The sequence below is a fragment of the Lepisma saccharinum genome, chromosome 12, assembly GCF_977018435.1.
Source record: "Lepisma saccharinum chromosome 12, izLepSacc3.1, whole genome shotgun sequence".
NCBI lineage: Eukaryota > Metazoa > Arthropoda > Insecta > Zygentoma > Lepismatidae > Lepisma > Lepisma saccharinum.
The window spans coordinates 68,604,258-68,619,320 of NC_139240.1; the positions used below are offsets into that span (position 1 = coordinate 68,604,258).

The 15,063-nt window shown below is 41.1% G+C and overlaps 1 protein-coding gene across 3 annotated transcripts in view; it reads right to left on the reverse strand.

Annotated features, from left to right (window-relative positions):
- The window catches only part of LOC145996192 (NAD kinase-like), a 208,082-nt gene that overhangs the window by 106,339 nt on the left and 86,680 nt on the right, over positions 1-15,063 (reverse strand). The window contains exon 1 of one of the 3 annotated variants that reach the window (XM_083132580.1): positions 10,004-10,162. The exons of the other annotated variants lie outside the window; for them this stretch is intronic. Within the exon in view, the coding sequence (XP_082988706.1) occupies positions 10,004-10,113 (110 nt within the window). The 5' untranslated portion in view covers positions 10,114-10,162. Of the gene's footprint in view, positions 1-10,003; positions 10,163-15,063 lie in introns of those variants that run through there. 3 annotated transcript variants of the gene reach the window in all.

The following is a 15,063-nucleotide window of genomic DNA, read 5'->3' on the forward strand; positions in this document are numbered from 1 at the left end:
ACTCAATTAGCTAATATACCATTTGAAATATTCGCATAGTTACAAGGGCAAGTCTTGAACAATTTATTGCATCAACTTTATACTGTGAACAAGAAATTCGTGCCAAAGCGACACAGTCAGTAATCGTAGGAGAGCCACACAAGATTTTGGTCAACGCGAACCTCGGTGGTATTACAATAACAAAGATCAATGGCTGCTTGATCGACTTTCTTTATTTTACTCCGCTCTTTTACCACTTGTGGCTAATCGCGAAGATGGGGATGAAGGGACGACACAACAGCATTAAAGGATGATATATAATATTCGAATGCTTTGAGTCATTGATTGATGTTTCAAGTCCTCTTTATGCACAGTAGGTAAGGCTCCAAAAGGTAATTATTTTAGCTAGTCAAAATCCGAAAACGAATGGGATTGTGGATTACGTTTTGTGCTGTCCGTATGTGTTTGTGATTGTCATTTCGTCAATTTCATCTTGTAGCCATCCATCCTCATTTTCGCGATTAAGCAAAAGTGACAGAAAAGCGAGGTAAAATAAAGCAAATAATTTACACAATCCAAGGATGAAACACGATATTTCATTAAAGATAAAATAAAAAAAGGTAAAGGTAAAGTGCTCCCCCGTGCTTAGCACCACGCCATGAAGGCGTATAGGGGGTGTGGGGGTAAAACCCCACACTTTCTTGATCCGGTCGTGAGTGGGCGCCGGGGTAGCTTTCAACGTTCCCGGATTTGAACCGGCCGGGGATCGAACCCGGGACCTTTAGCATGGTAGTCAGACGCGTTACCGTTATTAAAGATAAAATTAAATTCAATATTCTACACAAATATACCTTTATACTCCAAGTGGCAAAGGTACCGAGATTACAATTATACATTATTTATGATTCCGGCCAATAAGTGGGTACAAAAACTGGGGGGGCAAAGCTCAACATTAAGAGGCCATAATATGGAGGAAAAAGTCGCAAAAAAAGGAGGGGCAAATGCCCCCCGCCAATCGCTGCCACTGAATCTGCCTATACAGCACACAAAAAATACAGTTGTACCGGGTACCTAGTTACATCAATACATTCACATGACGCAACACCAATTTGCGAATTAACGGGGGGTTGCCGGGAATTTCCCCCCCTCACAGGAATTTTTATCCCTGCCACAAGAAAAGATTTGTAATTCCTGCCAGGGATGTTTTTATCCCAATCAAATCATATGGAATTGACTGTATATTATACCATATCTACTATGGAAAAAAAAAAACAGTGAAAAATCATTCGCGAAAACAGTCAACTAACATTTAAAACAATTGCATCCTACTACTGCGTCTGAAGTTCTAATTTTGAATAGCTCCTTGTTTATTTTTTTATTGAATTCGGGTGCAGAAGTTTTACAAAAAGGTCCCAGAGTAACGCAGTTGCTCTGTCCATTGTCAACAAAACTACAAAAGCTTACCGCCACGGCAAGAGATGATTTCCGTCAGCTTTATTCGTTGGAGGTACGTCACATTTCCCGCCGCACGCCGTCATTGAGTTGAACGCACAATAGATATTTGGTCAAGTTTTCTCGGTGTCACTATAACTTGACAAGTTCAAAAACAAGACGCTGCAAATAGCTGTTGCGCAGCGCACACCACATTTCCCCTCTCCATTCCCCGCAGCGACGTTGGTTCGCAGTGTTGCAACCTGGAGGGAGCGGAATGGTCTGAGGATTTTCAACGAAATTTGTATTCGCTTTTTCCTGGGCTGTTTTCTACCTGTCGGAGTACAGAACTTCAGCTTTCGCCAACGTCTCTTTTCCCTCTTTTGAAACTTGAACTCCCCGATAGCGCACTGGTAGCGTCGTCGCCTTGTAATCAAGGGGTCCCGGGTTCGATTCCCGGTGGAGGCACATAGTGGTTCGGATCCCACTTTACACTGTACGTCCAGTCCCGATTAGCCTTACTGTGCATAAAGTGGACTTAAAACAACAAATCAATCCAATTATTTTAAAACTTGAGAAACCGTCCATTTAGATACTCCCGTGGCGGTGCTTGTGGACTCGACAACATTATACTTAAGTTTATGTAACTCCTTCTGATTTCGCAAATATGTTGCAACATTGTAAACAATTTATCTGACCTGTCCTCTAAGGGGCTTTCCAGAGCAGATTGTGGATTTCGTTGGACCCGGCATGATTGGATTTTTGCATTTCGAAAATATGCAGCCAAGAGTAAAGAGCAAGAACATTTCAGTGCTTTAAAAAAGAACACAGGCAAGCGTGTTATCAGATTGCCTTCTCGTAGCGATTGTTGGACGATAAACAAAATAACCCCCACCCCACTCGGCTTTAAAAAAAAACAGGCCACTGCTCGATGTCGCATTCAGAAAATGAAGTCATTCGCCCAGTAGTTTCTCTTCGTTATAAACGTTAACGCGCGTGCGTAATACTACAATTTACGATCCGCGCACCGCACGCATTTTCAAAGACCGGATTAAATCAAATGAACCACTGATAAACTGATATGAGCCGGCACCGACAATCTACACAGTAAAAATAGTTTGTCATATTTGTTTTAGCTTAATTTTGCTGAGTTGGCACCACTCGTATTCTCAAGGCCAGACCAGTACGTAGAAGAGTGATGGGGAGGATGACGTAAGAGGAAGTGCTCCGCAGCGATCTGCGCATATCGGGACTTAACTTGTCAGGCTTTTTATAGTTCAATAGCTCTTCTTGTGTATGGGTTTTCTTGGAATGTAAAAAGTACTGTTTCTAAATTACATCTAAATATTATCATAAGATTTAATGTCCTAGGTACATACTTAGTACTGAAGGCAATAGTCCAGTTTACTGACTGGTAACATTTGGAAAATAAAAGCACTGCACAACAAATTATGTCTTTCTTTCCTTTGGGAGACGAAACAGCCCTATTCTTCTTGACCTTATTCGCCAGAATATTCAGATGACTGCCTTATATCTTCAAGGAATTATGCAACAGTTGAAGATCATTATAGATTGGCCAAATACTAAATGAAACATGACGCAGCATTAGTCGCGCAAAAAAAAAAGTCTTATCTTGTTTATTCTACTGCGACGATGACAATGGCTGGTTCATCATGACGAAGAAGAACATAGATGCGCAGTTTTGCTTCTCGGTATTGCATTGAAACTCATCTCGAACCTCGCATTTTCTGAGGATTCACTGTTTCCAACTGTAAGCAGTTTAGACCACATTAGCACCTTCGTGTTCTTATTTAGCTCCTCAAGTCATGAAATGCTCCAATGGACTTTTTAGCTCCAAATAACGGGAGTGAATACTACAAACAGCAGTTCCCGAAAATCTCACCAGATGGCATATCGGATAATTTAAATCGCTAATAATGCTGCTATCAATACTTTATATATTAGGCCTGCTTAGTCACCCTTGTAGAAAAGGGGGAGGTGTCCTCATGTCCCTCCAGAATACGCATACGAACATCCTACAAACTAACCACAACCACAGGGCTCGACCGAAGATCCCCCCCATTTTCCACTTCAAGTGTTCGATTTAACGAAATTACCAGAAGTCACTTGGGCAACAGCACGCTTTTAGATGGTAAAATGTTAAGTACAAGCAGGGTTGTTAAAGGTCACAGTGGCAGCGATTGAGTTCCAAAACCGAGGGAGGGGGGGGGGAACAAAGTGCAAAACTAACGGGGCAAAGACAGTACTTTAGCATAGCGTGGGGTCAAAAGTGGCGAAAATGTGGAAGGCAACTGCCCCCCTCGCCCCACCCCCACCTAATCACCGCCACTGCCAGGAACCGATAAATTCTAATGGGATCTATTGGATTCCGCTGCAGGACCGGAATCTTTATTTCTCGCGCAATTTAATTCGGTACAAGTTGCGTATTGTTTCATTGAAAAAAGGTTCCTGGACCGTATTTAAAATACGGGGAAAAGGTTCCTGGACCGAATTGAGATACTTTACAGATAAGAAGGTTCTCTACGTCCAGAACCCATTTACGCTTGCTGATTGTCTCTCCTGGACCGGAATTAAATATATTTTCAAATCCTGGACCTTTAACAAGCCTGCCTACAAGAATATTCTTGTGACAGCTCCAATCACTTTATCGCAGTCTCCCTCCGGCCTATTGAACAATTACAATCGATACTGATTAGCAAAGCTGGGTAGCTTCCTAACGGTGAAGAACTTCCGGTGGTTGGAACGAAACAGATCCCTCTTCCGCATTCTTCAATGACGAAGAACCAAAGGTCAAGCGGGTGACTTCAACTTTCAGCCACAGCTGTGCGGAGAGTTCAACGAATGCCAGACAATGTTTATTAGCGACTTTGAGTTAGGAGAGTCCGAGGCTGATGCTCCAATTGCCGCTTAGTTGAGACTTGGCGCATGGAACTCCATAGCTTTCGTCTGACTCATCGGTTTGCAGAAATAAACAAACGGACCAATGTTTAAACACTTTCTTCTAGCGACCGTTCTCAATGGATAGTTGAATGGAAAGATACCACAGCAAAGCATAGGAAGGAAGCAAGCAAATATGTAGAATAACAAGATAAGGGAAAGTATTGTCGCCAAAAGCTGTTTCGAATATTAATACTGTTGAGCCTTGTATCCATGTTAATAAATATGGCTAATATAGTCCTGTGTGTTTTATTCACGTATGTGCCGAGTGCTCCTCTTTACTGCCTCAGCTTTTAACATGTGTAAAGAGATTTTAGTCCGCAGAGAGCTAAGGTGAGCGACTGGGCCCCTTATGATGTGGCGGGTGCAAATAGACTAATTTTAATTTTTAATCATTCAATCAATCAAGTACTTTTCTTCAATTCACTTCACAAACCTTCACAAGAACTACACTACTCTCTGTTTATAAAATAAACAATAATAAATACAAAAAAAATAGCGTACAACCATTCATAAGCCAATATGAAATTATAATGAACATAATTAGTTGAAATTCACGTCCACGACTTCAATCTCATAAATTATGATCCATGAGATATAAAGTTAAGCCTAAACTGGTCTGTAACCTTTTGATTTTTCTAAAATTTCTTTTAAAAAAAGGAAACCAAATAACTGCCGCATTCTTCTCGTTTGACAGCGGTTATCTCTGTTGTAACACACTAGACTTATGGCGCATTTCCAAGATACGCGCAAGTTATACTTTGACCATGAACAACGTAGATAAAACCGTTCTAATTTCGAACTTACTAGAAGCATTGTAGGCACTGACAAGTATTAAAAAATCTGGTGCACTTACTGGCCCGACCTTAATTACTTTAGTTAATAAGAACCCTTAAACATCTACACAAGAAACCAGTTGCTTTCACACCCATAACGTTGATAACTTGCAGCAAAATACAGAGTGTATTAGAAGTCTCTTACCACCCCTTGTAAAATCGGCAGTTATTTATTTTCATGGAATTTGATATGGGCGATACAAAATAGATCTAGGGGGACACCTTTTGGAGTATGTCCCGAGGACGGCCGCCATCTTGAATTCAAAGTTGTGAGAAGTTTCGGTAAATTGAATTGCCAAGTGACTTGTAGTCTCTGTCTCGTCTGCACTTGTAAATGTCTCAGTACCCTGATGTATAGACTCCCACGAACTGTAGACTCAGAATCGTAATTACAATTCGACTTCTTTACTTTTATATAATCATCACTTATGCTATTACAGAATATTAATTACCCTTTCCACTTTATTTATATCCTGTTATTGTACTAAGTTCGTTTATTTCTTTCATTATAATTATTATTAATATCTCCAATCATTATTTCGCCACATCAGTGCTTTCCCTTTTTCCTTTTTACAATGGTAGCCGTTTTCTTGAGTGCTGCCATCTCTAGCCCACTTTCTAAACTGCTTTATGCATCATCAAATATAAGCGTCGTTCTTTCTGCATGCTGCCATCTACGATCCTCTACCTCAAACAACAACAATGCACTTTGTGTACGTGACAAGACTCAATTGGTCCGGTATCCTTTCATCATATAATCACTCATCGTCGCGATTAGAAATAAAATAAACCAAATCAGCCAATAACATAAACTATACCGCGTTTGTTACAACCTGTCCCTGTTCCCGCGCTAGCTGATCGCTGGTTTTCTCCGTGCTGGGGAAACTCAAAGCCAGGCAACCAATGAAAATACGCAACGTGGCAACAGCGTCTACGTAAGCGCCTCTCATCTGGCTTCCATTCGCTCCTCGCTGCCCAGCAGACGATTTTTTCCTCGTTTCTCATTGACACCGAAACTGTCGAGCGATCCCTAGCGCGGGAAACGGGACAGGTTCTAACAAACGCGGTATACATATACACTTTTCGACTCTCTCTGCACTCGGGCGTCTATTGGTTACACGTTGCAACACCGACTCGTCTACTTCGTTCATTTGGTGTCAAGATGTGCATTTGGTGTCTGCACCGTTTGCACTACGTTCTGGAGAGGTGTAATGTGTGGTGTATGGTCACGTGGTGCGTACTAACTAATCAAATGAACGTTTAACACAGTAGACAGGCATTTGTTCAATCTTCTGAACTTGACACCGCTAAGCGTCTACTTGGCTGAACGTCATTTCTTTGCACCAGCCTGACACCGGGGTACACCTGCACTACACAGTGTGTGAAAAAGTGAAGCGAACTACAAGGACCGACTGAATAGTTCCAGAACATTGTTGATGTCGCGACGTTATTCAAGGTCACGCGCCTCTGTGACAAATGAGGAATGCTAGCGCGCGCGAGCTTTTGGACTGAATGAAATGAGTCCCGCTTTTTATTGATGTACCCTCGTAGATATTAACTATTCGTGATTTTGAGGAACTAAGTATGAGCAAAAGAGCCGATTTGGCAACAGTGAATAGTCACAAGCGACAGTGGTTTTAGAGGGACTACTCGATCCACATGACTACCCGCTCATTCAAAGTGGCCCTGAGGCCCTCTCAGCCTCCTCCTGATGATCACTCCTAGATAAAGTTGACCAGAGCACCATGCTGAATATATGAAGCCTTGCTTGCACGCCACACTTTCCGACCAATTGCTTCGGCTGTGTAATGTTGCGAAACATCCGCAGAGCGATTCGATTCCGGTATGAATTTACATAAGAGTTACCGACTTGGAACGTTCCTTTTATCACGTCAAAAGCACGAGGTCACTTCCTGACAAAGTCTGCGTGTTCTTTAACTGGAGGTGACATCAGCATAAATTAATGAGCGGACATAGTTCACATATGAGCGGGGGAGGGAGCTATCGCCCTTCCACTGCTAGCTATAACATTATCATTGTTGAATTTCAATTGTATTGTGTTCGTGATTTTGTTATTTAGTCGCTTTTCTGCCACTTTCAGCTAATCGCGACGATAAGAATGATCATATAGTGAAGGGACACTCAGAAAGGACACCCATGACAAGGAGGGGATTCGAACCGGGATCCCTGTCATCGCAGAGCACTGTGATAACCATTCCACAATGGAGGTCGGATATAATTCATTGTCAATAAACAAAAGAAAAAGATAAAAAGAAATAGAATAGTTTTCGTAAGAGCGAAGATGATTTCCAGAGAGAGAAAGAAATACAATGATAAGATGTTCGTTTGTGGAGGGGTAGCGGAGTTCAACCCCTTTGATCGCATGAGAACTTTCATTTTAAACTGGTCTGGTTGTAATGTGGTCGCAATTGTCCGCGCCCCGTTATGTTAATGTTCTTTTATTCCTACATTAATTGAGTTGGTGTTTTAAGTCCACTTTATGCACAGTAAGGCTAATCGGGACTGGACCTACGGTTTAAAGTGGGATCCGAACCACTGTGCCATGTGCCTCCACCGGGTATCGAACCCGGGACTCCTTGACTACAAGGCGACGACGCTACCACTGCGCCATCGGGGACGCCCTCTTCCTACATTAATTTCGACAATTAAGATCAGTGATGATGATAAGAAAAATCAGTAAGAAACACCCTTGGCTAACCAGGGATTCAAAACCGATATCTCTGGTTTTCTCAGAGGGTGCGACAAGATCACGTGGTTCGAAAATGAATTTTCTAAATGAAAATCATATTTATGCTCAATATGAGCAGTTTAAAAAGCACTAAATTCCCTTGTCTCTAAAAACTGAAAAACAAGATAAAATATATCAACATTTGATAAGAGCATTTCCTTTCTTATGTAACTCCCATAGTGACTGATAGTTTCAAATCCCTCCTTCTGTTCCAGACTCACAAAATTTCAGAGCTTTTCGAATAAACACTGTTGTACTTGTATGTTATGTCATTATTATTATTTACACGTGGTTTTATAGCTTGTAGCTTCTGGGAAGGTTCGAGAACATAAGATTATCAATATTACACACAGGTTACCTGTAGCCTAATGGCCTGCGATCGATACGGCCGATCACAGTTGTCACCCAAGTTTCCAAGTTAATTAAAATTTGCATGTTAAGAGTATTTTTTAACCTAATGGAACTTGAGAATCACGCCCCACACCCCCAAAGTTACGCTGCTGTACAAATCTCCTTACGACAAAAACAACTTTCTTACCACATTAAATTAGAGCATAATAAAGACAAACTGTATGGAAAATGAAGTTGGCTAATTTCGAACAATTTTGATTGATTGATTGGGTTTATTCTACTTCCCTTTTCTGCCACTTTTGACTAATCACGAAGATAAGGATGAGATATGATGAAGGGACACTCATCCATGACCAGGTCGGGATTCAAACCCGGGATCAGGGTGCGAAATCCTGGGGGGAACAAGGGGACTCCCCAACCAACATTTTCGCCTCAAAAATCCCCCCACCAAAAATTTCCGGGAAGGAGAGTTTTTGTTATAACAAACAAAAGATAAGCAATTAATTTTAATTTCAAATATGCTTTACTAAGAATAATATCGAAAACACACACAAATTAGTGTGGTTGTGAGTATTGAATGCTTTCTCTCTCAACAGATCCTTAACAAATCTACATCAATACGCACAATAAAAGTACAACAAGAATGCAAAACAATAACAACTATGAAATCTAATTGATTTATATTAACATAAAGCACAAACTAAACAAAAACTTATGCAAAATAAAACCACTTCGACTATTTCATAATTTATTTAATATCTTGAACCAGTAAGTAAAGACATTAGCTTCTTTCCAATATCTGATATGTATAAAAGTAACAAATTAATTTTCTTTATGTAATTAATAATAATAATAGTATTATTATTATTATATTTTAATTGAGTAATTTATTTTTACTTTTATTAACATTACAAATATGTATATCGTATAATATACACATATGTTTGTGGGGGAGGGGGTTTGATGATGAGCTTTCTCCGCCCATCAGTTTTCAATGATTTCGCACCCTGCAGGATCCCTGTTGTCGTAGCGCGCTGTGCTAACCACTCCGCCACGGAAGTCAGCTATGAACATTGAATCTGATTGAGTTTGTCTTTTAAGTCCACTTTATGTACAGAAAGACCAATCGTAACTGGACCTACAGTTTAAAATGGGTTTGATTGATTAATTTAGTTTATTTTACTTCGCGTTTTGTGCCTCTTGGCTAATTTGCGAAGATAGGGATGGAGGATGAAATGATGAATGGACATTCACAAACAACCAAGCCCGAGCGGGATTCGAACCCGGGACCCCTAGCGTCGCAGCGCGATGTGATAACCACTCGGCCACGGGGTCCGGCAGTTTAAAGTGGGATCCGAACCACTATGGGCCTCCATTGGGTATCGAACACAGGACAGCTTGGTTACAAGGCGACGCCGTTACCACTACGCCATCGGGGAGGCCGAACTCTGCTTCTGAATGGATAATTGGCGACTTAGAAAACCAATTATCTTATCTGCCTTCGTAAAATGAGTTCGTGTTGCGCACCACTGCACCCAGGTGATTTCCACAAACCGGTACTAGAAGCGGGCGGGATGCTACGAAGTAATGTTACTAGAAACAATTCCAAGCTACAGATAGATCGCGTGCTTCACAACAAGCACGCTTCACCACTGATACGTCATGCAAACTATATTACTCAGAGTCCAACGGTACTTACCAGATAGACAAAAGAGTTTGGACGTCGATCTTCTCTTCTAGGTTTTCAAGCGAGAGTTTCATCTCGAGCTGTTCCTCTAAGGAAATGCCACTTTCGGGTGACGAACACATGGTCAATCACTTAACAGCACACTGATTCGGGTAGTCAGACCAGCACGATGTCGTGACGCAAACTGCCCGCCTCTCACGTTGTCGCTTTGCGGCAGCGTTGCCAACCTCCCGATAAGAAAAAGCGCTGTTTAATCTGTGAAATTATGCTAAATTCTGATAAATTGTGCTAGGATCTATAAAATAATCATAATAATGAATTATTACTATTATTGATAATTAGTAATAGTAATTTATTGTTATAATTCTTTCCGGCCGAGATAACTTCAATATTGAACTAGAGAAAGTTTGAGATGATTTGTCGACTACAAAGCGGAACATTTATTTTATTTGCGCACCATTAACTTTCTTCTAGCGACATCTTGCCATGAAATGTTCCTCGTGAGGTAAATTGGGGTGAATAAAGCAAAATATGAAGAGAAGAGGGTGTGATTGAACAGGAAATAAGATCTAGACATAATTTTATTTTTAATTTCTCAAAATATCGTCCTTTGAAGTGAATATCTCCCTCCCAGAGAAGCAAGCTTGCAAATTATGTTAGATTTTCCCACTGTGCAAACCCATGGGTGCCACTTTCCGTCCAGCCTAAGAATCAATTTCAAATTCTATATTTGTCTTCTCCGTATGTCTGACAGCAAACCAGGTGGCAAAGGCATCCCCAACAAGGGCAGGGAATGGCTAAGCCTAAGGCCCACTTTATTTTAACATTTTTGCTGGCATAAATGCTTCCAAAAATTTTATAGAAGATAGTACTTTACGAGGAAGCATTTCATGTAACATTTCTGTAAGCTTCTGTGATTTCGATGTAGACTAATGTGTTTTGCGCAATTTCATCAACCAAAGCGTACGGTCCGTACTTCTTTCACGAAGAAACTGTGACTGGACAAACATTCCTACACATGCTTACTACATGGCTCATGCCGCAGCTTGAACGTAACAGTGCAAACTTCATCTATCAACTGGATGGAGCCCCCCCCCCCCCATGCCACTTTCATCGCCATGTTCGAAATTACCTTAATAACTGACTGCCAGACCGCTGGATTAGGCGATCTACTCAAAATGATCAACAGATACTACGTTGGCCACCAAGATCCCTGGATTTAACCCCCTGTGATTTTTTTTCTGTGAGGACATCTAAAAGACATTGTGTACAAACCTCCTCTACCCGCAGATGTCAATGAACTGAAAGAGCGCATTACTGCTGCAGTGCAAACTGATGATGCAGACATGTTGAAGCGGGTCTGGGTGGAATTGGATTACCGAATTGATGTAAGAAGGGTAACAAAGGGGGCTCACATAGAACATTTGTGAGATACTGTGTTCAAAATTTTATAAAAAAAAACTTGGACAGTTTTAGGAATGACATGTAAAATTTAAAGCAATTTGGACGAGAAATAAAAAAAAATAAGAAGTTGAAATCGTTCACATCATTTTGAAGCAGCCTGTATAATACAGGGTTATTCAAAAAGAATGGCACAAAAGTAAAGTTAATTTATTTTTAAGTGAAAAGAGATACAAAAGCAATTCTGGTGAAAAAGAAGAAAGGAAGGTTGTAAATTTACCTGGGCAATTGCAAATGTTGGATATGAGCACCCTGGGTAACACGGCAGATGCCAAAACGATAATCCTATCCACTGTCTCCCTCGACGTTCCGGGAATTTTTCTACTGCACAGACATCCAGTTGATTCAAACTTCTGCACCCAGCGTGTAATGCAGTGTCTATGTGGTGGTCGTTTCTTGAATTTCGCACGAAAGTGTCTCTGCACTGTAACAACTGCCCCTGTTCGTGCAAATTCCATTACGCAATATGCTTGCTCTACCTTCGTTGTTGCCATTTTAGCTATCAACAACAAGTAGCGCCTCTAGCGGATTTTTACGTCAACTACAACCACAGGCTATAAATTTACAACCTTCCTTTCTTCTTTCCCACCAGAATTGCTTTTGTATCTCTTTCCACTTAAAAATAAATTAACCTTACTTTTGTACCATTATTTTTTAATAACGCTGTATATACAGCACGAAAGGCACACCGAATTACACCATCTATGCTGAGTGCACTGTGTTTACATTTGAAACAACTAAAATATTATTCCGTACATGTACAGCAAACGTTGTAAAGTATGTATTTAAGAAGCGCCATTGTTTTGTACCTAATAACGTTTTACATGAAACGTTATTTCTCTCGGTTCAATAGTTATCGGCTTTTAAAAATGTGAAGTGATACATTGTTTACATCTCGCGCGGCCGCCATTACCACTGCACTCGTGACCTAGCGGTCGCTTCTGATTGGTTACGCTACGAAAAATGATACGGACCGAGACTATCATTGAGAAATGCCATGGCATCTAAAATGCCATAAGATCTTTCACTTTACACGGTAGCTTTTTGGTCATGGCGTAAATGTTAAGGAAAATGCTTTCGTCCAAAGGGGGCGTTCCGATGGCATTTCTCAAGGATAGAACCGGCTCTATTTCCGTAGCATAACCAATCAGAAGCGACCTCTACGTCACGAGCGCAGTTGTAATGGCGGCCGCGTGAGATGTAAACAACGTACGAGGGTCACTAAACAGTTTTTTAGCCGAAACAAGAAAACACGTATTTCTTCCTCTGGGCCTCTCTATACGGGGGTCACTATTTATATTTTGAGCCTAACAATGAAAAAACTGGAATTTGGCATTGAAAACTGCTTTATTGTTTTTCGAAGTATTCTCCTTTATGGTCAATACACTTTTGCATTCGTTCGAACCATTTGTCAAAGCAGTTTTTCCAATCTTCTTGAGACACCTCCATAATATGGTTTTTGAACGCATCAACGGCGTCTTCCGCACACGAAAATCGTTGTCCACGCAATTTATTCTTGACATTCGGGAACAAGAAGAAGTCATTGGGTGCCAAATCAGGACTGTACGGCGGATGACACATCGATTCTATTTTTTGACTGTTCGTAAAGTCGGTTGTTAGACGAGATGTGTGACAGCTGGCATTGTCTTGATGAAGAATGATCCGACGGCGTTTGTTTGTTTTCCGTATTTGACCGAAGACCTCTGGCAAACAAATTGTTATGTACCATTCAGAGTTGACCGTTCTACGTTCCTCTAAAGGCACAGTTGCCACATGACCAGTTTTCCCGAGAAAACAGGCGACCATTTGTTTCGATGTGCTTCGAGCGCGAACAACTTTTGTTGGATTGGGTTCATCTTGAAACACCCATACAGTCGACTGCTGTTTACGTTCCGGCTCATATGCATATATCCATGATTCGTCACCTGTTACAATCTTATATAGCCTACGTCTTTTGAAGCACCACGATTGTATTTATTGAGCATTTGTTTGCACCAATTGACGCGAGCGTCTTTTTGAGTTTTTGTCAAATTAATTGTGTGGGATCCAACGAGAACATACCATTCTCACAGCTAAATGATCATGTAATATTTTATATATGCTAGTGGAACTAATGCCTACGGTTGCCTCAATCTCACAGTATGTCACATGACGATCTTGCAGTATTAGGTTTTGCACAGCATCAATGTTTTCTTGAACAACAACTGATTTTGGACGACCTTCGCGAATCTCGTCGGTGAGCGAATGTCGGCCACGATTAAATTCGTTATACCAGCGTTTCACAGTGACAAAGGATGGGACTTCATCGCCAAATGTGGAAGTAAGTTGATCGATGCACTCTTGTCTTGATAATCCACGTCGAAAATCGTAAAAAATCATCGCACGAAAATGTTCACGAGTTAATTCCATTTTATTGTTGTCGCGCAATCTCCAAGGCAACATAAACAACACAAATGAAGCTATTGACAAAACATTTGAAGTACGTTATGGTCAATAATGCCATACGATTCCGTGCAAACGTCAAATCGCGCCTAACTTCAATCAGTGTTTCTAAGGCTCAAAATGTAAATAGTGGCCCTCGTATCACCTCACATGTTTAAAACACCATAATTATTTAACCGAGAGGAATTATGCTTCGTATTAAATGGTTTTAGGTAGAGAAGCATGGCGCTGATTAAATATATACTTTCGTTTACTGTACACGCATGGAAGAATATTTTAGTCTTTTCAATTCTAAAAACACTACACTCGCCATATATGGTGTAACTCGGTGTGCCTATCGTGCCGTATGCATCATACAATGTAATCTTAACAGCTAACCGAAATGTTCCATGATATGCTTTCAAGTTATGATTTTTGGAAGCATTTACGTAGCAAAAATGTTAAAGGAAATGCTTTCGTCTAAACCGAGCGTAACAGTCGCCGCAAGGTAGTAGACAAATGGGTCTCCGGTTTTCTGCCTACCCCCGAACTGCCAACAAAGGGTGCATGTTTACGGCAGAAGGTGTTATTTACGACAAAAACCATGCGCGTGAAACACCGCAGTTCGAACCTTCCCCATCTGGGGACGAAAAGTCTGGGTTTGTCGAAGTTGGATCTTTGACTGCAACGATGCTCAAATTGTGCACGGTTTAGCGCCATTATTCTGGAGTTGGCATCACTGCTTTGCGGCACGCATGCATGCAAACAAAACGGGAAGAAAGCTTCGTAGCTTCCTGCGAAGAGAAAGCCGGGCAGGAACCACGCACGACGGCTGGAACAAGGGAGCCTTGCATGTAGGTCACGTGAATTAAGCGTTCCGATGGCGGTTTGGGAGGGACGCGATGCAGCACTGGAGCCGATTCAATCGGGCACGTCTGTCAATGATGGGTGTTTTCGTCCAGCGGATGGATAACTGTTCGGTTGAAGATGGCGCGGTGAAAGTGACAACAGTAACTGTGAACATGAGAGAAAATTCAACGTATTCACAGACAAAGAAAAATCATTTTAACCCTAGCTTACCCGTGGGGGGGGGGGGGGCTGTCAGGCCCACCTCCTCTAATTTTTCGATTTTTCAAGTGAAATTTTTTATAAAAATTTGAAAATAAATTATCTTGTTTCCTAGAGTGTTC